General features: G+C 54.7%; 2 protein-coding genes across 3 annotated transcripts in view; both read left to right on the top strand.

The window, feature by feature from the left end:
* Nucleotides 1–5,357, top strand: part of CLPTM1 (CLPTM1 regulator of GABA type A receptor forward trafficking) — a 30,008-nt gene extending 24,651 nt beyond the window's left edge. Inside the window, exons 9-14 of the mRNA XM_047789948.1 lie at nucleotides 575–668; nucleotides 2,497–2,687; nucleotides 2,966–3,061; nucleotides 3,342–3,477; nucleotides 4,309–4,476; nucleotides 4,662–5,357. Coding sequence (XP_047645904.1) covers nucleotides 575–668; nucleotides 2,497–2,687; nucleotides 2,966–3,061; nucleotides 3,342–3,477; nucleotides 4,309–4,476; nucleotides 4,662–4,933 — 957 coding nt within the window. The 3' untranslated portion in view covers nucleotides 4,934–5,357. The remainder of the gene's footprint in view (nucleotides 1–574; nucleotides 669–2,496; nucleotides 2,688–2,965; nucleotides 3,062–3,341; nucleotides 3,478–4,308; nucleotides 4,477–4,661) is intronic.
* Nucleotides 5,358–8,382: 3,025 nt separating this feature from the next.
* RELB (RELB proto-oncogene, NF-kB subunit) overlaps nucleotides 8,383–24,894 on the top strand; it is a 36,170-nt gene continuing 19,658 nt past the window's right edge. Inside the window, exons 1-4 of one of the 2 annotated variants that reach the window (XM_047789441.1) lie at nucleotides 8,383–8,618; nucleotides 9,513–9,560; nucleotides 15,008–15,016; nucleotides 16,773–17,107. In XM_047789441.1, the coding sequence (XP_047645397.1) occupies nucleotides 8,564–8,618; nucleotides 9,513–9,560; nucleotides 15,008–15,016; nucleotides 16,773–17,107 (447 nt within the window). In that variant the 5' untranslated portion in view covers nucleotides 8,383–8,563. The remainder of the gene's footprint in view (nucleotides 8,619–9,512; nucleotides 9,561–15,007; nucleotides 15,017–16,772; nucleotides 17,108–24,894) is intronic. The other variant, XM_047789440.1, reaches the window with a different exon arrangement.

The raw sequence follows: 24,894 nt of genomic DNA on the forward strand, positions 1-24,894 counted from the left end.
TCCCCTGCCCAGTTTCACAACCTCCCCATGGTGGGTGGGGAAACAGGCACTCGGCCCTGGGCCCCAGCTGACTCCGGGGGGGCCTGTCTCCGAGGCTTTTTTGTTTGCCTGGCCAGGCCCTCCTGGGTCCAGACCCGCCCGCCCTGCTTTAGGCCCCGACTTTAGGCCCCGACTCGAGGTCTCTGCTCCCTCTCGCTGGGTCCTTGCCTGTCATCCTTGTCTTGGCCATGTCCGTCATGCTGAGACATGGCCGTGCTTGCCTGCACTGGCTTCGGTGTTGGGTTTCTGTCCTTTCGTCTCAGTTGCGCTGCCTCCCCTGCCCCGCATCCCCCCTCTCTCTCTCCATCTCTCTCCCTCCCTCTCCATGCATCCCTCGCCCACCTCTGTGCCCACCTGCCCACCTGGGGCCTGCTCTCCTGGCCAGCACTCTCCCCCTCTGGGCAGCCTCCAGAGGTTAGGGCGGTGGGGAATGTCAGGTTCTTCGGGGGGTGAGACGGGTAGCTCATGGAGGCGCCGCGTCGTCCGCCCTGCTCGAGGGTGGGCCGGTGCTCACAGCCATCCCCCCCACCCCCAGGTTGCCCTCCTGGAGACAAACCCCTACCTGCTGGCGCTCACCATCGTCGTGTCCATCGTCCACAGCGTCTTTGAGTTCCTGGCCTTCAAGAACGGTAGGGGTGGGACCCTGGTCCTGAGAGGCCGTGGGGGACCAGGGACAGCCTGCCCCTCCCTCTTCTCCTTGAGCCCTCCTCCTACCTGGAGCCTCTTAGCCCCACGCTGAGGCCTAGGGAGCAGGTGAGGGCACTGGCGGCAAAGTCCCAGCCAGAAACTCCCAGCCTCCGGGTGTGGTGCTGGGGGAGGGGCTGGGCCTGCTGTTCTGGCAGAAGCCGGGCCAGCACCACCAGGAAGCAGGGCTGGGGAACTCCAAGGCTGGGAGCAGGGAAGCCCCAGAGCTGCTCCTGCCACCCTGCCTGGAGGCCACCTGTTGGGGAACACCCCTCAGGGTTGAATGGACTGGGCCCACCTGAGCAGGGCGGTGACAGCCCTATACCCAGAGGGCCAAACATCACCATGTTGGCCTCCGTTCCAAAGGCCAACATGGTGATGGCCAGCATTTGAGGGGCCTGGCCACACGCCAGGCACTATTCCAAGGACCCTCCTCAGTGAGCACATTGAGTCCCTGCAGCCCCCGCCCTGGGAGGAAGGGTCATTACCCCCATGTGTACAGTGAGGACGCAGAGGCTCAGAGAGGTTCATTACTGGCCCACAGTCACACAACTCCCAGGTGGCACAGCCAGGGTGTAGCTCCAGGCTCTATGGCCCACTTCGTACGTTAGGCCCTGCTGGCCACTTCCTTCCCCAGACAACCCCAGTCTGAAGGAAGCCTGCTGCTCTGGAAGTGGCCGTGGTGTGAATATTATTACTATTATCATCAATAAGAGGACGCTGCCAAGACTGAATTACCTTCTGGAAAATTATAACGCCAAAACAGAATAGTCAAGTGGAGCCAACCCCGATAGGGAGGGCTCAGTTAGCTGCGGCACACACTGTGCCTGGACCCCCAGGGTCCCTCTTTTCCTAATGAGAAATGAAGGCACAGAAGAGGTGCTTACCTACTCGGAGTCACACAGCAAGGGTGTGGGCCCTGGGCGAGCCGGCTTTACGCCCCGTACCTGAGGCAGGACCAGGATCCACCCACCCACCCCATCAGAGCCCCGTCTTCAGCCCCATCCTTCCCAGTTAGGGCTGGGGATGGTCCTGTGAGTGTCCCCTGCAGATCTCCGCAGGGTCTCATGGTCTGATGGGGGCGGCATAAGCCTGCTGAGCATACTGGAGCCCCGGAATCAGAATTGGAGCCGGGTGCACAGCCAGTGCCCCGTGTGCTCCTGCATGACTGCAGGCCTGGCCTCTCTGAGAGGCAGGCACTGTGCTATGGCAGCAGGCCAGGCAGGCTCCTGTGGTGCTCTTAGCCCCATTTAGCCTCAGGGAGGCCAGCACTTGGAGGGCTCACCTGGGCCCTGGAGGAAAGGAGGTGGTGGACCCAGACGGTGGGCTGGAAGATGCCGTCTTGGAGTGCATGTCCCAGGTGCGCCCGTCCAGGGGAGGTGCCGTGGCACCAGGGTGGACAGCTCGGGTCTGGGGTCATTCAGACCCGGCTTGCAGGCAGACTGCCAGGTCAGACTGTGTGGCCTTAGGGCACCCAGCACTTCGGCCCCTAGCACTTGGTGAGTGGTGAGCACCCGAGACATGGCAGCAGTCACTGTCCCCATCACTGCAAGTCAAGCAAGGTGACAATGGCACCCTTGGTGGGGGTGTCTGATGTGAGGGCTGCAGGGATCCTGCCTGCCTGGTGCTCCGGTGGCTCCCTGGGGAGGGAAGTGGTGTGCCCCCTTCCCCCTGGGCAGACCCAGCGCTGCCCGGGGTCTGAGGAGGATGGGGCTGCAGGAGCGACTCGGAGGCGCCTCAACCTCCCCGCTTCCCCCCAACTCCCGAGAGCAGATATCCAGTTCTGGAACAGCCGGCAGTCCCTGGAGGGCCTGTCCGTGCGCTCCGTCTTCTTTGGCGTCTTCCAGTCTTTCGTGGTCCTCCTCTATATCCTGGACAATGAGACCAACTTCGTGGTCCAGGTCAGCGTCTTCATCGGGGTCCTCATCGACCTCTGGAAGATCACCAAGGTCATGGACGTCCGGGTAAGGCCAGGCCGCTGTGCCATCTCGGGAGCCGCCAGGGTTGGGAGCGGGGCTGCCTGGCCCAGCCAGACCCTGGAGCCGGCCCCCGGGGGATTCCCAGGGCCTGCCGCGCTCCCAGGACCAAGGGGGTTTTTGCACCAGGGGATTTTTCGGGTCACACGTGGGGCAGGGGAACTGGGAACAGTGGGGAAGGACAGGGGCTGGAACTGGCTGGGGGTGGGGGGCAGGAGGCAGGAGCCAGCACAGCAGCTGGCCACAGCCTCCCTCCCTGACCGCAGCTGGACCGGGAGCACAAGGTGGCAGGACTCTTCCCCCGCCCAACCTTCAAAGACAAGTCCACATACGTTGAGTCCTCGACAAAAGTGTATGACGATGTGAGTGTCCCCACAGTGGGCCCCAGGGAGGGTCTCCCGGCACCGCGGACCAGAGGGTGGGCAGCGCGGGGGGGCGGGGGGGCAGGATGTCTCCCTGTGAGCCGACAGGCCAAACTCTGGTTTGTGTCGAACCCTCTAGTGTCCCTTGCCTGCTGTATATACTTCCTGGTCAAGTCCAGGGTTCCCAGGGCCCCTGGAAACTCCCCTGGGCTGGCCTGCCAGACCAGGTATGGGTGGGTGGGGCAGGGAGCCAGGTCCCAGCCCCGCCCTGCACCCACAGATGGCGTTCCGGTACCTGTCCTGGATCCTCTTCCCACTCCTGGGCTGCTACGCTGTCTACAGCCTCCTCTACCTGGAGCACAAGGGCTGGTACTCCTGGGTGCTCAGCATGCTTTACGGCTTCCTGCTGACCTTTGGTGAGCGGCCCTGCACACTCGGCTCCCCAAGTTAGGACGCTGCTGGGCCCTCCGCAGTCATCATGGCAGCCCGGCCCCGCCCTCCTGGCGCTCAGGAGACAGCCTCGTCCCCAGACAGGGACACTCAGGGTGGGCAGGGGTGTCACTTGGGGAGCCTCAAAAGGGGAGTGCCCTGTCCAGTTTGGGGGTCGGGGAGGGCTTCCGGGAACCCCCGAGCAAGGCATTTCAGTCCTCATCCTCAGGGGAACCCACAGTGTAAACAAGCAGACAAATGAGTTACAGCATGTGCCCAAGGCTGCGAAGGCGCCAAAGCGAGGGCTGCACAGAGACCCCTCCGAGGAGACAATGTGTAAACTGAGGTCTGAGAGTTCCCGTCCTGGCTCAGCGGTTAAGGAACCCAACTAAGAGCCATGAGGACGTGGGTTCGATCCCTGGCCTTGTTCAGTGGATTAAGGATCTGGCGTTGCTGTGGGCTGTGGTGTAGGTCGCAGACACGGCTCAGTTTTGGTGTACCGCAGCGGTAGCTCTGATCAGACCCCGAGCCTGGGAACCTCCATATGCCGCAGGTGCAGCCCTAAAAAGACAGCAGACAAAAAAATAAAAAATAAAAAGTAAGCTGAGGTTTGAAGGATGCCAAGGAACCCCAGGCAAAGATGTGGTGACAGGGCATGGCAAGTGCCAAGGCCCCGAGGTAGGAAGTGCCTGGGACGTTGGAAGCAGCGAGGAGACCAGTGCGGCTGGAGCAGTGAGGCGGGGAGAGGCCGGAACTGCAGTCAGAGAGGTCGAGACAGGCTGACTCTGCTCACAGCTGTCCCTTCGCTGACGCCACAGGCTTCATCACCATGACACCCCAGCTCTTCATCAACTACAAGCTAAAGTCCGTGGCCCACCTGCCCTGGCGCATGCTCACCTACAAGGCCCTCAACACCTTCATCGATGACCTGTTTGCCTTTGTCATCAAGATGCCTGTTATGTACCGGATCGGCTGCCTGCGGGACGGTGAGGCAGGGGGCGGTGGGCGGGGAGGGGCGGCTGGCCGCAGCCCTCTCCCTCCAGAGCCGGGCACAGGCCGGGCTTGGGGGCTCGGGCCGAGGGGCTCAGCCCCCTCTGTGCAGGACCACCCCACCCCCAGCCGACGGTGAGCCGGGCGGCCCCCTCACCCTGCCCCCTCGCCCCGCCCCCAGATGTGGTCTTCTTCATCTACCTCTACCAACGGTGGATCTACCGCGTCGACCCCACACGGGTGAACGAGTTTGGCATGAGTGGCGAGGCTCCGACAGCAGCTGCCCCCGTGGCCGAGGCCCCGACAGCGGCAGGGGCCCTCCCTCCTGCCCCCGCCACCGCCAGCGAGGAGGCCTCCGTGCCCCTGCCGGCCAAGCCTACCCAGGGGGCCGGCTCTGCCAGCGAGCCCCAGGAAGCCCCTCCAAAGCCAGCAGAGGACAAAAAAAGGGATTAGCTGCTCCTGGTCCTCCTCGTCCGCTCGGGCTCCCGGTGACCACCACCCCCGCTGCCCCGGCCCCCTTGCCTCCCCTCCCCGTTGCCCTTCCCTTGGACAGATCAGGCTGGGGCCCAGCGTGTGATGTGGGGGCCGGGGCAGGCCAGGGCACGTCATTTGTGGAGGCGCCGTCCGTCTGTCTGTTCCTCTGTGTTTCTAGCCATCTTGCCCCGCCAGCCCAGCACCATTGGGAATCATGGTGAAGCCGACGTGGCGCTGCCGAGGGGGTGGGCCAGGCAGGGGAGGGGCCGGGGCCCCTCTGGGGATGCCCGTGCCATCCGTCATCTTGTCCCTCGATCCCCCGTTGCCCCCCTCCTCCTGGACCGCCGCCCTTTAACACAGTCTGGATTTAATAAATTCACATGGGTGTTTAACTTAAACTCCACAACCCCACCACCTCGTGCCTTCCTTCCTCTGCCACCCTGGAGAGCAGGTGTGGTTGCTCTCCTGAGTCTGGCAGGGACACCTGGAGGATGCAGGACAGTGACCCTCTGGGCCAGGCCCCTTTCTCCCCCTCCTCCCCCTCCCAGGAGACTGAAGGGGCTTCCATAACCTTGCCCATTTCATGGACAGGGAGGCTGGCTGTTTGCTGTGGCTTCACTGCACCTGTGCTGTCACCCACCAGGCTGTGTCGAGCCCGCCTCACCGCTGCCCACTGATTGTCCCCTGGCCTCACGCCGCCAGGCAGGGCAGGGGCGTGTACCCATCGCCCCATCCGGACCCATCAGCCATCCTCATTCAGTGGTCCTGGGACCCTGGAGAGCTGACCTTGCGTCTCTGGGCCTCCAGGGGCCCCGGGGGTGAGTCATGGCACAGAGTGGTGCCCACTGTAGCGCTCCATGGCTATTAGGTGCCAAGAACCCAGCCAAACTCAGTGTCGTGTGTGCCTTCTCAGCAGGCCGGGTGCTGGGACGGTTCACCTGCCTTGTAGATGAGGAGACTGAGGCCCCTGGCGTCTGTGTACTTGGAGGGGTTGGGACCCCACATTTCCAGGGTTACTTTTGGGGAGTGGTCTCATCAATACTTAGGGGAGAGGAGGCCCAGGGCTGAGAACCATGGAAGGTTCCCTGAGGCTCCAGCTGCCAAACTGCCCGGCAGGGCCAGGCAGGGCATCCACAAGGTCCCAGGTATGCACAGAGCGCGCATGCACACACATGTACACACGCCACTCTTCAGGCAGCCACAGCCATTGACAAGCTCCACTGCTCCCTCCCCTGCTCTGTGTCATTTCACGGCTCCCACTCCTCTCAGGGCCTCTCTGCTGAGCTCCTAGGACCGAGGGGGGCAGGGGCTCTCAGGCTCACTAGTCTCGTCACCCCACGCCCAGCTCCTCTTCCCACAGCCGCACAGCCCAGCCTTTGCCATGGCCATCAGCTGTACCCCACAGGTGCTTGGGACTCTCACCTCTTCACTTCCACTGAGACCACCCAGTTCAGGCTCCTCTTCACACCCTGGGGTCCCCACTCAGCCTCCTCTCTAGTCTCCTGCCCCTCCCATTCTCCATTCCAGCAACCAGAACTTTCTAAAGCACAAAGCTGACCCTGCCCATCCTTTGCTCAGGACCTACCATGGCTCCCCAGTACCCTTAGAGGAGCCCAGGCTCCTAGCTGTGGAGAGTGAGACCTTATCTCCCCTACTTTATAACTGCTGTGCTCTCTTAGCTCCTGGCACTCCTCTGGGTTCCCACATCCCAGCCCTGCCTGCTGTGGATCGTCACTACCTGGGGACAGGTCATTCTCCACTGGACTGGAGCCCTCTTAGGACAGACAGAGCCAGAGCTGTCTTGGTCACACTGTGTCCTCGGCACAGGCGTCACTCGGGGAAAGTTTGCTCCGTGCATGTTTGCACAGTGCTGACTTTCACAGACATAGGCACATGCAGAAGCGTGGATCTTGAGGGGGCCTGCATTCCAGGCACTGGTGGGGAGACTGATACAGTCAGGCAACAAACCTTCCCTGAGCCCCTCCCCTGGACTGTGCTCTGAGCTGGGGATTCTGTGTTCACAGCAGGGACCAAGACAGCCCCAGGCCTGCTCTCACGGGACTCAGAGCCCCAGGGGAATCCTGAGCACTGAGGGCTTCTGATGTATCCTTACAGTCATTCACCCAACAGTCTCTGAAGCCTGACCTTTCAAGGAGCAGAGGAGGATGAGGTGGGTTCCCGATCCTATATGTAGGAGCCATTATTCAACACTTTAATCACGAGCAAAGCTCTAGTCTAAGTGCTGTATGTGGTTTGCTTCAGCAAGTTTAATATTACACAAAGGCCCCATCACCTTACAGGCCATCACTCTATCCTCATCTCAGCTCCTTCCCCAGCAGTCACCACTCCAGCCTCCTTGCTGTTGCTTGAACATGCCATGCGTGTTCCCACCTCAGGGCCTTTGCACATGCTGTTCACTAAGACTTGAACACTCTTCACTAGATATCCACATGAGTCCTTCACCGTTTTAGATGTCACCTTAGACCCTCCCTGAACATCCTAACCCAAATAACCTCCAAGCTCAATCCATGTATCTTGCTTATCTTGTGTAATACCGCCATTACCACCAGGCGTCTATTTGTATCTCTTCTCCCTCTGTCTCCCCCACTTGGATTTCAATTCCATGATGGCAGGTGCTTTTGTCTGGTGTGTTACTTGCTATGTCCCCAGCTCTTGGAACAGTACTGTGTGCAATAGCTCTGTTAAGTCAAATGTTCACAAGAGCAGGTGAGAAAACTGAAACCCAGAGAGGTTAATTGGTCCAAAGTCTCACAAAGTAATGTGATGCAACATTTAAAAGATAAAGTGCTTAGAACAGCACCTAGCACATGTCAGAGCTCTATACAAGTGTCAGCTATTAAGTGTCTAATCCTCACAACCATCCCAGTATTAGACCCATTTTTCAGATGAGGAAACTGAGGCTCAGAAGTCAGTTGTCTGAGGTCTCCTAGTAAGTGGAAGAAGACCTAGGATTTGAACCCACACATCCTGATTCTAGAACATCAAATCACAGCCTCCCTGTCAATGCCCTTGTCATATGGAGCCTACAGCCCGCAGGCCAAATCCGGCTTTTTCCAATTTTGTGTAACTTTTACATGTTCTAAATGGTTGGGAAGAAATCAAGTCCAGTTGGCAGACCTGGGGGCCAGGCCTCAGTTTCCTTACTTGCTCCATGGGTAGACTGTGAGTGGCCTCAAGCAGGACTCAGTGGTCTCGCGCAGAGCAACGGGCAGCATCACCGGCCCGACCCCTCCTGCGCGCTTGGCTTCTTCTTCCCGGCCGGCCCCGCCCCCGAGGCCACGTGATGCGTGGGGGTTTTCCCATTCCCCTAGCGTGACGTCACGACAGGGTGCAGACCAATGAGCGTGCAGGCCGGCGGCGCCGGGGAATTCCGCCGCCCCGCCCCCGCCCGCCGCCTGCGCGGCCCGGCCCGGCGCCCCCCGCAGCCCCGGGCGCCGCGCGTCCAGCCCGGCCTGCGGCCCCAGCCCCTGCGCCGCTCTCCCGACCCGAAATCGTCCGCCGGACTGTGCCACCTGGCCGTCCGGCCTGCCCGGGTGTGTGTTTTGGTCTGGACTGGCGTCTGGGCCGTCAGTCCCCACTGGTCGGGCCATGCCGAGTCGCCGCGTCGCCAGATCGTCCGCTGCGCCGGAGCTGGGGGCCTTGGGTAAGCGGGCTGGGTTCGGGAGAGGAGTCTGGGGCAGGACCATAGATGTAGGAGTCCTGGGGGTCCTGGAGTAGTCTGTAGTTCCTACGGGAGTCTAGGGGTTTTACGGGGCGAGTGTGAAGGTTCCGGGGACACTTATATCAAAGAGAAGGAAGGAGGCAGAGTGTGGTGACATGGACCGGGCCAGGGTAAGAGAGGAGTCCCACTAGAGAGTGAGAAGGGGGCGGGGCCTGACCCTGAGGCAAAGAAGGGGGCGGGGCCCGACAAACAGAGGGGGCGGGGTCTGACTCGGAGAAGGAGGAGCGGGAGCTGTTCCTGAGGGATTGGGCGTGACTAGACCCAGAGAGGGCGAAAAAGGAGCAGCCTGGCTCACAGAAGGAGGCGGAGCCTAGCTCAAAGAGGGAAGCGAGGTCTTTCCGACCCAGAGTGAGGGGCGGGGCCTGAGAGAAGGGGCGTGGCCTGTTCTAAAAAAAAAGAGGGCGGGATCCGGTTCAGACAAGAAAGAGGGGGTGGGGCTTGCCTCAGGAGAGAAGTGGCAGGGTCTGAGAGGGAGAAGGGGACGGGCTTGACTCTGGCAGGGTGAAGGTGTAGGGTCGACCCTGAAATAAGGAAGGAGGTGGGGACTTTCCTAACTGAGGTCGAGAAGGGCTTCTCCAGGCCCTTCTCTACCTTCTTACGGGAGAGGAGCAGGGCCTGCATGCGATGAAGGGTGAAGTGAATGACAGAAACTAGGGAACCTGTCCCTGAGTTAAGGAAGTAAGGCCAGAGTGTAAGGGTGAGGGGGCCGATCCAAAGGGCCCCGGGCCAGGAGGGAAACCGGGTGGGGCTTGGGAGATTCTCGGCCTCTCCCGCTGTATCTCCATCACCTCCTGAGACATGCCTCCTTCCCTGCAGGGTCCGCTGACCTCTCCTCGCTCTCGCTAGCCGTTTCCCGGACCACGGGTGAGCAGCCCTCCACAGTTCCTGACCATTTGCACACTCAGTATGCGGGGGAGGGGGGATCTCATGGAGGGGGCATTGTCCACGCCTCTGGGGGCTTTGCAGAGGTCCACCTCGGCTTTTTTTTATTTTTTCTGCTGACGTGTGTTCCTCCCTGCTCCTTGAGATAGGATCCCCAGATGCACCTACCTCCCAAGTCTTAAAGAGCTGAGCGAGTCAAACCAACTGTTCACTCTCTAAGAGGAGTCCTCTTTAGAAATTCACTATTTCTAAAGGTCCTAGTACAGAGGGTGATAATTACACACTGGTGCCACCACCCCTTCACTATGTGAATGTCTGCAGATCACTTCCCCTTTCTGGGCCTCAGTTTTTCTAATCTGTAAGGTGAGCATAAGATCAATGCCTCCCTTTTAGAGGGACTGAGAAGATTTAATGAGCTGATACAGTTAAACTTTTTGGGTTTTTTTGGCCGCCCCACGGCATATGGAGCTCCGGGGCCAGGGATCAGATCCAAGCCACAGCCTTGACCTAAGCCACAGCTGCGGCAACCGGATCCTACTAAACCCATTGTACTGGGCCAGGGATCAAACCTGAATTCCAGCGCTCCCAAGACACCACAGATCCCATAGCACCCCAGCAGGAGCTCCTGATACAGTTACACTTTCAAAGCAGTGTCTGGCACACAGTAAAGGCTCACTAAGTGTTAACTGTTGGTGGTATAATCATAATAATTATTAGTACAGTCTTTAAGAGTGGTTCTGAAACCTCCGTGTGCCTGAGGGTTACCCTGAGAGCCACTAAAACAGATTGGAGGCCCCACCTCCAGAGTTTCTGATTTAGTAGGTCTTAGATGAGCTCTGAGAGTCTGTATTTCTAGCAAGTTCCCAAAAGATGCTGAGAACCACTAGCCTAAAAGGTCCCTCTTTGTGTGCCATCCAGAATTAAAGTTGCCAAGGAAATGCAGAATCATGGCCATGATGTCCTCGCTCATAAATGCGCTGGAGTGTAGAGGGCAGAGGATGAGTCCTGCCACCAGGAAAACTCAGTGGCCCAGTGGGCTGGGTCCGAACCCCAGTAGTTGGGCCCCAGCAGTGCTGGCTTGGCTGCGGAGGAGGCTCTGTGGGTTCTCTAACAGGTCTGCAAGTTTGGGAGATCCTGAAAGGTGGGAGATGGCACTGGCACTCAAGCAAGCCTGAGACTTCTCTGACCTGAGACCTAGATCTTTGGTTTCAACTGAGTAATTTCTGATGTTAGCCATTCAATAAATATTTATTGAGTGTCTCTTCCATACCTGGCCCTGTGCTGGCAGTGCTGAGGACTCAGCAGTGACCGAGACAGCCCTGCCTCTGCCCTTGTGGGCTTTCCTACCGAGATATGAAGGCAGACACATACACGATGAATTAAATGTAAGATTGTAGGGAGTTCCCTTCATGGCTCAGTGGTTAACGAAACTGATTAGAATCCATGAGGATGCGGGTTCGATCCCTGGACTCGCTCAGTGGGTTGAGGATCCAGCGTTGCCATGAGCTGTGATGTAGGTCACAGAAATGGCTCGGATCCCAAGTTGCTGTGGCTGTGGCGTAGGCTGGCAGCAACAGCTCCGATTTGGCCCCTAGCCTGGGAACTTCCATATGCCTCAGATGCAGCCCTAAAAAGCAAAAAAAAAAAAAAAGTAGGATTGTAAAATGTGATACAGGTTACCAATAAATCTCGGGGTCAGTGACATCAAATGCCCTGGTGAGGATGGGACAACTACTGAAATAGAGCGGGAGGGAAATTTTCCCTCATATGGGGCCCTGGGTATCCACTGGGAAGGGGGCAGATGTATTTCCTGCTGGCACTCACAGTCTACAGAAGACAGGTAGATATGAATCACTCTAGTATAAAATCAAATCAGGAGTTCCTGTTGTGGCTCAGTGGTAACAAACCCGGCTAGGATCCCTGAGCATGTGGGTTCCATCCCTGGCCTCACTCAGTAGGTTAAGGATCTGGTGTTGCTGTGACCTGTGTAGTTCACAGATGTGGCTGGGGTCTGGCATTGTTGTGGCTGTGGGGTAGGCCAGCAGCTACAGCTCCGATTCGACCCCTAGCCTGGGAAGCTCCATGTGCCTCAGGTGTGGCCCAAAAAATAGATAAATAAATAAGGTCATGTCGAATCCTAACCGGTGCGCTGAAAACGCTAAAACAAAGCTGCCTAACTGAGTTTCTGGAGTCAGGGTTCTGGGGCCATCTTGGATAAAGCAGTTGGGGAAGACCTGTCTAGGAGGTGACATTTGAGTAGGGACCTGAAAGAGGAGGAGGAGGCCAGGCAAAGAACTAAAGGGAGAGCATTCTGGGAGAGGCCAGCCTGTGCAAAGGCCCTGAGGTAGGAAAGACGTAGCCGCTCAAGCATGGCCCATCCTGGCTGCTCTTGAATGGTGGTAAATCTGTGTGGGAGATTGGGGTGGGGGGTAGGGGTTTTTTTGTTTTTCTTTTTTTGTCTTTTCTAGCCCCGCACCTGGCTAAGCAATTCCCAGTGTGATCCTAAGTCCTCATGTTAACGTCTGAGATATAGTAGACCTCATATTATAGAGAAGGAGGCTCAGAGAGGCTAGACCACTTAGCCAAGGCAACACAGCCAATGAATGACAGCTGGGATTCAAACTAACAGCTGGGTGACTCCATAACCCATGCTCTGTAACTATGTCTTCCACCATCCCCATTTATAGACAGATAAACTGAGGCCTAGAGAGGGGAAGCAGTTTACCCAAGTCCATGAAATAATGTCTTCCAACACCTTACCCAATAGCAGCCAGCATTTATGTCCTGCCTACTATTATGGCAGTTCTAAGAGTTTCCCATATATTAACTCATTTCATTTTTTTTTTAATGGCCACACCTGTGGCACATGGAAGTTCCTAGGCCAGGAACTGAATCCAAGCCTCAGCTGTGGCAATGGCGAATCCTCCAGGCCAGAGATCAAGCCCGCACCTCTGCAAGCGACCCAAGACGCTGCAGTCGTATTCTTTTTTCTTTTATGATTTTTATTTTTTCCATTATAGTTGATTTACAGTGTTCTATCAATTTCTACTGTACAGCAAAGTGGCCCAGTCATATATATATATATTCTTTTTCTGACGTTATCTTCTATCATGTTTGCAGTCTGATTCTTAACACACTGTCCCATAGTGGGAACTCATCTAATTTTCACAGCAGCCCAGTGAGACAGGGATTATTATTGTGTCCATTTTATAGATAAAGAAACCAAGGCACAAAAAGAGGTTAAGTCATGGGCTCAAGGCCACACAGCTGGCAAGGAACAGACCAGGATTTGTTTTTTGTTTTTGTCTTTTTAGGGCTTCACCAGTGGCATAGGGAAGTTTCTAGGCTAGGGGTTGAAACTGCCGGCCTATACCATGGCCACAGCAATGCCAGATCTGAACTAGCTGCGTCTGCAACCTACACCGCAGCTCACGGCAATGCTAGATCCTTAACCCACTGAGCGAGGCCAGGGATCAAACCTGCGTCCTCATGGATACTAGTCAGGTTCATTACTGCTGAGCCACAAAGGGAACTCCCAGAGCCAGGATTTGAACTGAGGTGGTGCAAAGCTTCAGCCACAGCGGCTCAGGTTCCCCACCCACAGCCTGGGAACTCCTTGAGGGCTTAGCCAAAGTCCAAGTCGTCTTTGGGCTCCGGGTCATCCAGCACAGATGCCCAAGAAGGTTTTTCCGAGCTGAAGTGACTTGAGATTGGCCTCTGTCTGTGATCTCTAGCGTGTCCCTTCCTTTCTCCCAGCCTCAGGGTCCCCATCTACCAAGCGGGCTGACTTCACAGATCGCATGAGATGGAACAAAGGTCTGGCTGCCAGGAGCCACTCCCAGAGAGTGGAGAAGGAGAACAGGCCTGGCAGCAGGGTGGGTCAGCCATAATTCCGTGGCGAGTGGCCCATGCAGGAACCCTGGGTGGGGCATCTGGCCCTGGCCTGTCGTTCCTTGCCATGTGACCCCAAGGCTTCCTTGCTCCCTCTGGGCTCCACCTTCTTCTGTCTGTGGAATGTCAGGAGCTTGGTTTCAGTTCCTCCACGACTCCTTCCAGGGCTGAGCTTTTCTGACTAGGTGATAGGGGGCTTCTCCAGCACGGCCGGCCTCCCTGCTCAGCAAGCAGGAGCGAATCCTGGATACCGAGTGGGCCCTGCTGGGGGACTGGCACGGGATGCAGAGTGGGTGCTTGCCCGGAGGTGGAGGATCTGCCTCCTTGGATCTTTAGACACCAACCTCTCAGGGTCCGAGGTGGCCTTTTTTATTTTTTTGCCTCTCCTGCAGTATGTGGAAGTTCTCAAGTCAGGGATCGAACCTGTGCCACAGCAGCCACCCGAGCTGCTGCAGTGACAACATGAGATCACTAACCTACTGTGCCTCAAGGGAAAGCCTTTATTTTTATTTTATTTTATTTTTTGCCACAGCATGCAGTGGCTTGATGTGGGATCTCAGTTCCCAGACCAGGGACTGAACCCAGGCTGCAGGGGTAAAAGCTCTGAATCCTAACCATTAGACCACCAGGGAACTCCCAAGGGTCACTCCAACTTTTTTTTTTTTTTTTGTCTTCTTAGGGCCACACCCATGGCATATGGAAGTTCCCCGGCTAGGGATCCAATTGGATCAGAGCTGTAGCCACAGGTCACAGCCACAGCCACAGTGACTCAGGATCCAAGCTGCGTCTGTGACCTATACCACAGCTCAAGGCAACACTGGATCCTTAACCTACTGAGTGAGGCCAGAGATCGAACCCGCCTGCTTATGAATGCTAGTTGGGTTCGTTAACTGCTGAGCCATGACGAGAACGCCTCCAACATTTTGTTTAGAATCTTGGGTGACTATATTTTTTTCCTAGTGATAATGAGACCTTTGACTTTTCCTTGGATTCTCAATGAGAATTGTTTTGTTATGTTTTATTTTAGGACTGCACCCGTGGCATATGGAGGTTCTCAGCCTAGGGGTCGAATCGGAGCTGCAGCTGCCAATCTACTCCGCAGCCACAGCAACACTTGATCAGAGCCGTGTCTGCAGCCTACACCACAGCTCACTGAAACAAGGATCGTTAACCCACTGAGCAAGGCCAGGGATCAAACCCCAGTCCTCATGGATACTCGTCAGATTCATTTCCACTGTGCCACAACGGGAACTCCTCAACAATGTTTCATAATCCCTGGACTAAATGTTATGGGGGAGGCATTTGAGGGTAGCCCAAGCTGGGACCCCAACATTGGGAGCTGAAGGAAGGGTAGGCCAGGAGGGGGAGATGGGGGTTGGGGTTAGACACCCCAGGGAGTTGAGCCCAACATTTCCTACAGGACGGAGGAAGGGGCAAGGGGGAAGAATTGGGGGCTGGGGGCTGGGGAATCGGTCTTAAAAGATGAACGTCTTGACCGCCTCATGGACCTCACTTTTTTCTTTCTCTTCCTTCCACAGATGAATTGGGTGAGTATCACAGGGCAGTTCTGGGGGGAGGCTGAGGACTCCAAGTGCTCAAGGAAGGGGACCTTGGCCTTCTTAGCTGGGGAGAGGGTCACAGTATAACTGCTGGGATGGCTGGGGGATTTTAACAAAGTCATGTGTCCCCAAGGTACTTAGCAGCGCTTGACACTTAGATGCAGCAAATGTCCGCTGTCTTGAGGGTTAGTTACTATTACTACGACTATTGTTCATTCCCTCAGTGAATTGTATTGAGCACCTGCTGCAGGCCAGGCACTGTTCTAGGCACCGAAGATTCAGCCACAAACCCCAGTCCCCACCCTCTCAGAGCAGATGCTCTAGTGATGGAGAGAGTAAGACAAAGAATAAAGAACATGATGATGTTGGATTGGACTAAGGTCTGTGAAGGAAACGAACAGGAAGAGGTCTGGGGAAAAGATATTAGATCAGGCCTTTCCACTTTTTCGGGCCTCACCCACGCCATGTGGAGGTTCCCAGACTAGGGGTCTAATCAGAGCTGTAGCTGCCGGCCTAGACCACAGCCACAGCCACGGCAGTGCAATATTGAGCCGCGTCTGCGACCTATACCGCAGCTCACAGCAATGCCAGATCCTTAACCTACTTGGCAGGGCCAGGGATCGAACCCGTGTCCTCACGGGTACTAGTTGAGTTTGTTTCCACTGAACCACAACAGGACCTCCTAGATCAGGGCTTTCTGAAGAGGCGAGCTGAGACTGGAAGGATGAGAAGGAGCCAGTACGGGTTGAACGGGGGGGACGCGTGGGTCAGACAGATGGAGGAGCAAGTACAATGCCCTGAGGAGGGCCAAGAGTGGTGGGTGCAAGCAACAGAAAAGAGACTAGAGGGTGGTGAGCGGGGTGAGGGGAGAGGCCCAGGACAGCTGGGGGGGGTGGATCCGGGGGAGGGGCATCCACCCAAGGCTCTGCGGTCAGAGTCAAGGGTCAAAGACAAGTGTGGAGTTGAGGGTTTTATGTGGAGATGGTGTTGATTTTGACTCTGAGGGGGCTGGGAGCCACAGGAGGCTTCTGTGCAGACGGGGACAGGGTCTGACATCAGATCCCTCTGCCCACGTGTGGGGGACAGACTGGAAGAGGCCAGGTGGGGACCTGGGGCAATGGTTCTGATGGGACACGGTGGGGGCAGTGGGGCAGGGAGAAGCGGTGGGAATGTAATACATATTTAAGGTAGAGGCAGAAGTTCATGGACGGGACATAGTGGCTGTGGGATGCTGAGCTGCTGCCCAAGAGGCACAGCCTTCCAGCTTGAGGGCTCTGGACGGTGGGGCCGCTTTCTGAGATGGGAACAGCTTGGGTAGAGCAGCTGCCATTTCTGTTATTAAATGGAGCAAGGTGGAGGTAGGGGTACCTGTCACTTGGCCCTACCTTGATCCAGGAGAGAGGTGATGGAGGCATGGATGCAGCAGCTATTTTGGAAGCAAGTGGACCTGAAGGTGCAGGAGAAGGAGAAACCAGGCCCGCACTCCCCCTCCCCGCGCAGATCCCTCCGGTCTGCGGCTTCAAGAACTGGGGGACCGTTGGGGGACTGAGGCGGGGGCACTATTTGCAAGAAGGAGAGTAGGGTCGTGTTGGGGTTCATCACTAAAGCCCCTGTGCTTGGTCCACAAGAAATATGTCTTGAAGAAATGAATGGACAGGAGAAGGCGAGGGAGTCACAAGTCTTGGGGTCAGAAGGCCTTTTCTTTAACAATCAGGGTCACCCCCAGTTTTTGCTTCTCCCGCAGAGATCATTGACGAGTACATCAAGGAGAATGGCTTTGGCCTGGAGGGGGCGCCGCCGGGCGCCGGCGAGGGGCTGCCGCGCCTGGTGTCCCGCGGGGCGGCCTCCCTGAGCACCGTCACCCTCGGCCCCGCGGCGCCCCCGACCACGCCGCCCGCCTGGGGCTGCCCCCTGGGCCGGCTGGTGCCCCCAGGCCCCGGGCCGCGGCCGCACCTGGTCATCACCGAGCAGCCCAAGCAGCGTGGGATGCGCTTCCGCTACGAGTGCGAGGGCCGCTCCGCCGGCAGCATCCTGGGGGAGAGCAGCACGGAGGCCAGCAAGACGCTGCCCGCCATCGAGGTGGGGACCGGGGTCAGCGGGGCTCGCGTTCTCCCCCGCCTCCCAAATTCATATGCCTGTGTTTATTTATTCATGTATTTGATGGTGGTTATTATTATTGCTGTTGCTATTGTTGAGTGGATGATAGTACAGTCATTTGGCCTTAAATTCACAACAGCACTAAAAGGGGAGTTCCCGTTGTGGCTCAGTGGTTAACAAACCCCACTAGGATCCATGAGGAAGCCAGTTCAGTCCCTGGAATTGCTCAGCCGGTTAAGGATCCGCCATTGCCGTGAGCTGTGGTGTGGGCTGCAGACTCGGCTTGGATCTGGCGTTGCTGTGGCTCTGGCGTAGGCCAGCAGCTACAGCTCTGATTAGACCCCTAGTCTGGGAACCTCCACATGACGTGGGTGCGCCCTAAAAAGACAAAAAAAAAAAAAGCACTCAAAGAAAGACTTTCTTTTTGGCAATTTGACGGTATTGATCAAAATGACCATTGCAGTTAGGGCAGTGTAGCCTCCTGGTTCACCAGTGTTAAGAATCAGAGTGCCTGGGTTCGAATCTCGGTTCTTCCATTTGCTAGCTGTGCAGCCTTGGGCAGGTTACTTAGTCCCTTTGTGCCTCCCCCTCTCCAAACGGGAAAATAGTAATAATATCTGGAGTTCCCATCGTGCCCCACTGGGTTAAGAACTGGACATAGTGTCCGTGAGGTTGTGGGTTCGATCCGTGCCCTCGCTCAGTGGGTTAAGGATCTGGGGTTGCCATGAGCTGTGGTGTAGGTGGCAGATGCGGCTCGGATATGGCATCGCTGAGGCTGTGGAGTAGACCGCACCTGCAGCTCTGATTCGACCCCTAGTCTGGGAACCTCCATATGCTGCAGAAGCGGCTGGAAAAAGACAAATGTGATAATGGAATTCCTCTTGTGGCTCAGCGAAAACAAACCTGACTAGTATCCATGAGGACTTGGGTTTGATTCCTGGCCTCGCTCAGTGGGTTAAGGATCTGGGGTTGCCATGAGCCATGATAATGGTTGCAGACGAGGCTCGGATCTGGCGTTGCTGTGGCTGTGGTGTCGGCCGGCAGCTGCAGCTCTTATTCTACCCCTAGCCTGGGAACCTCCACATGCCGAGGGTGCAGCCCTAAAAAGACAACAACAACAACAACAAAAAGACAAAAAATAAATAAATAAATAAAGGATCTGGTCTTGCTACAGCTGTGGCATAGGTCAGATGCCTAAGCTGTTAACTCACTGACTAGAACTGAATCTCTTAGCTTTGTACCAACTCTCCCAATCCACGAATCTTACATAAAACATTATACTCAAGCCAAAAAAAAACAGTCTATATACGTATATAAAATATATATTATTATTTTTTTTGTCTTTTTGTCTTTTTAGGGCTGCACCCATGCGTATGGATGTTCCCAGGCTAGGAGTCTAATTGGAGCTGTTGCCACCGGCCTACACCACAGCCACAGCAACCCTGGATCCGAGACGCACCTGCAACCTACACCATAGGTCAAGGCAACGCCAGATCCTTAACCCACTGAGCGGGGCCAGGGATCGAACCTGCAACCCCATGGTTCCTAGTTAGATTTGTTTCCGCTAAACCACTCGGGAACTCCTAAAATATGTATTATAAAAATATAAATACGTGTGTATGAATGTATAACTGTGTCACTTTGCTGTACAGAAGTTAACACATTTGTAAATCAACTACACTGCAATTTTAAAAAAGACATTCCTTGGAGTTCCTAGCTCATGGAAACTAGCATTCATGAGGACGCAGGTTCGATCCCTGGCCTTGCCCAGTGGGTTAAGGATCCAGTGTTGCCATGAGCTGTGGCGTAGGTCGCAGAATTGGCTAGGATCCCTCGTTGCTGTGGCTGTGGTGTAGGCCAGCAGCTGTAGCTCTGATTCTACCCCTAGCCTGGGAACCCCCATATGCCATGGCTGTGGTCCTAAAAAGACAAAAATAAGTAAATAAATAAATAAGAAAAGAAAAATAAAAAGAAATTAAATAAATAAAAATTTTTAAAAAGGCATTCCCTGATGGCCTAGTGGTTAGGGATCCAGGGTTGTCACTGCTGTGGTGTGGGTTTGATACCTGGCCCAGGAACTTAGCATGTTTTGGGCATGGCCAAAAAAAAAAAAAAAAAACCCAAAACCCTGAATATATCTTGGAGCTGAGATCATATCAGCATGACTGAAGCTTAGTCTCTCTGTTTTATATATATATATATGTATTTTAGGGGTGCACCTGCAGTATATGAAGGTTCCTAGGTTAGGGGTTGAATCAGAGCTGTAGCCACCAGCCTACACCATAGCGACAGCAATGTGGATCCGAGCCGCGTTTGTGACCTACACCACACTTCACAGCAATGCCGGATCCTTAACCCACTGAGCGAGGCCAGGGAATCTGTCCTCATGGACACCAGGTGGGTTCGTTAACTGCTGAGCCACGACGGGAACTGCTGCCTTAGTCTCTCCAGCATCTCTTCCCCGCTGTGCGGATAGGTGAGCATATAATGTGCAAGTCTCTGACCAGAGGGTGTTTAGGTCGTTTGCTGACTCCCGCTATTACAGCGGGGTCGTAGAAAGTGTCTCGCTTCATCTCTAATCCCCTTCCTGTGTGTCACTCACATAACTTCTGGAAGTGGAATTGCTGGTTCCTTGTGTCTCTCTGTGGAGGCTTCACATGTTTCTGGACCTTTGCACAAATGGAATCTGGATTGTGTCCTCGTGTCCCACTAGCTGTGGGTCCTGGCCCAGCTGCTCCCTGACCTCCAGCTTCCTCCCTGGGGCCCAGCTCTCCGCCTCCTCCAGGTTTCCACTGACGGGACAGCCAGAGGGGTGCTGTTAAATCACACATCTGCTCCCCTCCCCTTTTCAGATTCCTCCCTTGGCTCCCACGTGCCCTCAGGAGGAAGCCTAAGCTCCTCCCTGGGACTCTAAGACCTTTCATGGTCTGCCACCTGCCACCTGTTCCCAGCCAGGGCCCCCCTTACTTTTTTTTTCCTTTTTTTTTTAAGGGCCTCACCCATGGCATAAGGAGGTTCCCAGGCTAGGGGTAGAATAAGAGCTGCAGCTGCCGGCCAACACCACAGCCACAGCAACACCAGATCCAAGCCGCGTCTGCAACCGACACCACAGATCATGGCAACGCCAGATCCTTAACCCACTGAATGAGGCCAGGGATCGAACCCGCACCTTCATGGTTCTTAGTTGGATTGTTTCCACTGTGCCACGAGGTGAACTCCAGCCCTACCTCACTTGCCACCGTTCAGCCACCAGGCCTTTTCCTGTGCCACCCCTCCCACCTGGAGTGCTCTGTGCGCACAGCCTGGTCACTTCCTGTTCACCCGTGAAGCCTCAGACACTTCAGCGACTCCTCCCCTGACACCGGCCCCAGGTCCCAGGTCCCAGGTGTGCAATCTGCTTCCCTCTCCTCTCCCTCAGTGGGGTCTGTCCTCGGGGCTTTATTTAGATGACGAGCAGACAACCATGTCCTACCCCCAACATGTCTGGATTTTAGAGTCAGAACCTCTCAGGTTGGAGTCCTGGTTCTGTCACACCAGCTGTGGGGATTAGGGAAAGCCCACGGCTTCTCCTGGCCTCAGTTTCCTCATCTGTAACATGGGGGTGAAGCTCCCGCCCCTCAGAGAACACTGTGAGGAAACAAGGAGATGGCCCAGCGCGGGCGTGCAGGGCCCCTTACTAGCCAGGTGGCTGGATTTGGCTCCAGGCATCAGAGCCAAAAGCAGCATTCTTTTATACCCCCAAAAAAACATGGGCGTGGGGTATAAAAGAATGGTTTACTCAGAGTTCCCTGGTGGCCTAGTGGTTAAGGGTCCAGCATTGTCACTGCTGGGGCACAGGTTGCATCCCTGGCCCTGCCAGGGTGGCCAAAAAAAAAGGTTTACTTTCACGTGTACAATCCATCACTGAATTTTCAGAAACAGCCAAGTGTGATGATTGAGGGGCAATTGCATAGCCCCTTATCTATCCTTAATTTGTATTTCCGGAGTTCCCGTCGTGGCTCAGTGGTTAACAAGTCCGACTAGGAACCACGAGGTTGTGGGTTCGATCCCTGGTCTCGCTCAGTGGGTTAAGGATGTGGTGTTGCCGTAAGGTGAGTTGTGGTGTAGGTCACAGACATGGCTCAGATCTGGCATTGCTGTAGCTGTGGTGTAGGCCGGCAGCTATAGCTCTGATTAGACCCCTAGCCTGGGAATCTCCATGTGCCGTGGGTGCAGCCCTAGAAAAGACAAAAAGACAAAAAAATTTTAAAAAATTTGTATTTCCAATTTGATAAGGGCTCTTTTTTGAACTTTATGCCTGAATTTTTGGAAATTTAGGTTTTTTTGTTTTTCGTTTTTGTTTCGTTTCAGGCCACCCGTGTGGGGGCCAACCCGAGTCCGGAGTCTGCAGTGACCTGAGCTGCTGCAGAGACAATACTGGTCCTTAACTCACTGTGCCACAGGGGGAACTCCTCGGTTTTATTTTATTTTTATTTATTTATTTATTTTTGTCTTCTTAGGGCCGCACCTGCAGTATATGGAAGTTCCCAGGCTAGAGTCACATCGGAGCTGTAGCTGCCGGCCTATGCCACAGCCATAGCAACAACGGATCTTTCACCCACTGAGCAAGGCCAGGGATGGAACCTGAGGTCTCATGGATCCTCGTCAGGATCATTAACCACTGAGCCATGACAGGAACTCCGGAACTCCTCAATTTTAGGAAAAATTTTAAACCTGCACAAAATAGACAAGAATAGTGCAATGCGTGGGGAAAATAATTTTAAAAAAAAGCATAGCGCAATGAAAAAAAAGACAAGAAAAAAGGAAAAAAAGAAAAAAAAAAAAAAAGAAAAGCGCAGCCAATGCCCGTGTACTTTTTGCCATGTTTGCTTTGTGTCTCTCTCTCGACATAGATGTTGACAGAGGGAGATTGGAAAGTGAGTCAGAGGTGTGATTCCTGGCCCAAAATGTTTCAGTGTCGATTTCTCAAGAACCAGAACATTTTCCTACAATGTAGGATCTTCATAATCCCAACACCATGATCACACTCTAATTCATGTGAAGATATTAAGATTAAATCCATATTCTAATGATCCCCGCTGTCCCCAGATAGGCTTTATAGCTGTGGTTCTCTTGTCTGCTTGTTTAATATCCAGTCCAGGGTCCTGGGCTGCATCCAGGTGCCAGGTCTTGCTATGGCCTGAATGTCTGTGTCCCCCCTCATTTCATATATTGAAGCCCTAACCCAGAGTTCCCATCATGGCTCAGCAGAAACAAATCTGACTAGCATCCTTGAGGACGCAGGTTCGATCCCCAGCCTCGCTCAGTGGGTGAAGGATCCGGCGTTGCCGTCAGCTGTGGTGTAGGTCGCAAACACGACTCGGATCTGGCGTGGCTGTGGCTGTGGTGTAGGCCAGCAGCTGTGGCTCTGATTCGACCCTTAGCCTGAGAACGTCCATATGTCACAGTTGCTGCCCTAAAAAGAAAAAAGAAGGAGGCCCCAGGGAGCTTCCCGGCCCCTTCCACCATGTAAGGACCCAGTGACACAGCCTGTACCTGAAAGAGTGTCACCAGAACCCAGTTGCGCCGGCACCCTGATCTTGGGCTTCCATCCCAAGGGATCTTTGGGTGTCCTCTGACCTGGGTTAGTTCCTCAGTGTGCCCTCGCCCTTGAGGATATGGACGTTTGCGGAGGGCAGGAAAGGTGTTTTGTAGAAAGTCCCACACTCTGGGCTCATGGGCCGTTTCCAGATGCGATCAGCTTCTTTGTGGCAGCGGGAACACCGCAGCGGCGATGCCGTTCCCCTCTCAGAGTCCCACATCATGGCACATGGGGCGCTGCTTCGTCCCAGTGTCGGAGGCCGAGCGGGAGCCTGTGGTTAAGGTGGTGGATGAGGTCAGCTCCGGCTGCCATAACAAGCTACCACAGACTGGGTGGCTTGAACCACAGGAATTTATTGTCTCACAGTTCTGGAGGCTGGGCTCCACAATCTAGCTCTTGGCGAGGCTGGCTTCCTCTGAGGCCTCCCTCCCTGGCTTGCGGATGGCCGCCTTCTTGCCATGTCCTCACATGGTCTTTCCTCCGCTTCGGCTTTGATGTCTCTGTGTCCACATTTCCTCTTCTGATGTGGTCACGAGACAGATTGAATTAGGGCCCACCCTGAGGCCTCCGTAATTTACTAACCTCTTGGAGTTTCCATTGAGGTTCAGCAGGTTAAGAACCTGACTAGTAACCATTTGGGCACAGGTTTGATCCCTGGCCTTGCTCAGTGGGTGAAGGATCCGGTGTTGCCGTGAGCTGTGGTGTAGATCACAGATGTGGCTCGGATCCGGCATTGCTGTGGCTGTGGTGTAGGCCGATGGCTGTAGCTCTGATTCAGCCCCTAGCCTGGGAACCTCCATATGCCGCAGGCGTGGCCCTAAAATAAATAAATAAATAAAAATAAAAAGGAAATATACTCCTCGAAAGGCTCTATCTCCAAATAAAGTCATCTTCTGAGGTACTGGGTAGCTAGGGCTTCAGCGTATGAATTTGAGGGGGTGCAGCTTAGCTCACAACAGGTAGTGACCAACAAGTCTCTCCATTGTGGAGTTGCCATTCTGGTGCAGAGAAAACGAATCTGACTAGGATCCATGCAGATGTGGGTTCGATCCGTGGCCTCGCTCAGTGGGTGGAGGATCCGGCGTTGCCATGAGCTGCGGTGTAGATCACAGACGCGGCTCAGATCTGGCATTGCTATGACTGTGGGGTAGGCCGGCAGCTGTAGCTCCGATTAGACCTCTAACCTGGGAACCTCCATATGCGGCAGGTGCAGCCCTGAAAAGACAAAAAAAAAAAAAGTCTCTTCTTGGTAAAGGTGCAGCTTTCCTTTTGTAATTAGTAAATTATCTGTGGGGTGATAGTATGAGGCTGGGTTTTCCCCAGCTTTTTATTTCTAAGTCTCCCCAGGTGATTTTTCTAGTATTGGGGTTTTCTCTTCTTGCTTTATTTATTTATTTATTTATTTTTGCCATGCCTGTGTAATATGGAAGTTTCTGTTCCAGGGAGCCAACCACCTGAGACACTGCAATTACAACACTGGATCCTTAACCTGCTGTACCACAAGGGAACTCTTTTTTTTTTTTTTTTTTGTGGCTGAGCATGCAGCAGCTTCATGTAAGATCTCAGTTCCCAGACCAGGGATGGAACCCAGGCTGAAGTCAAAAGCACCAAGTCCTAGCCGCTAGACCACCAGGGAACTCCCCATTGTGTTAGTTTTGACTTCGGAGAGTTAGAACAGTAAATGTCCAACATTTTATCCCCATCTTTCAGAGAATGAAACTGAGGCTCAGAGAGGGTAAGTTACTTGCTCAGGTGTACACAGCAATTTTATTCTAGTTATTACTGCCATTTACTAGGTGGTCCTGTGTGCCAGGTACTTAATAAGACCTATTTTACAGATAAGGATGGCATGAGCAGAGAGCTTCATCATGCAGGTGGCCAGTGGTAGACCTTGGATTTGGTACCAGATCTAACAGACTCCAAGGCGTAATGTCTTCTCCACACACAACCTCATGTGACATCTGAGATGAAAACCTTTCAGCCTTACACTCTTCATAACTCCTAAAACTGTTGACTCTGAATTTTCACAATCTCCTGAGGTTACAGCTGTTTAAATGAATGGTTTTAACCCTGTAGGACTCAATGAAATGTATAGACAATATCACCTACCTCTACTCATCATCAGCCCAGACCAGGGATGGAACATCCGTAATGCCCCAGCTTTATTCATTTACTTATTTATTTACTT

Source organism: Phacochoerus africanus, chromosome 8, assembly GCF_016906955.1.
Source record: "Phacochoerus africanus isolate WHEZ1 chromosome 8, ROS_Pafr_v1, whole genome shotgun sequence".
NCBI lineage: Eukaryota > Metazoa > Chordata > Mammalia > Artiodactyla > Suidae > Phacochoerus > Phacochoerus africanus.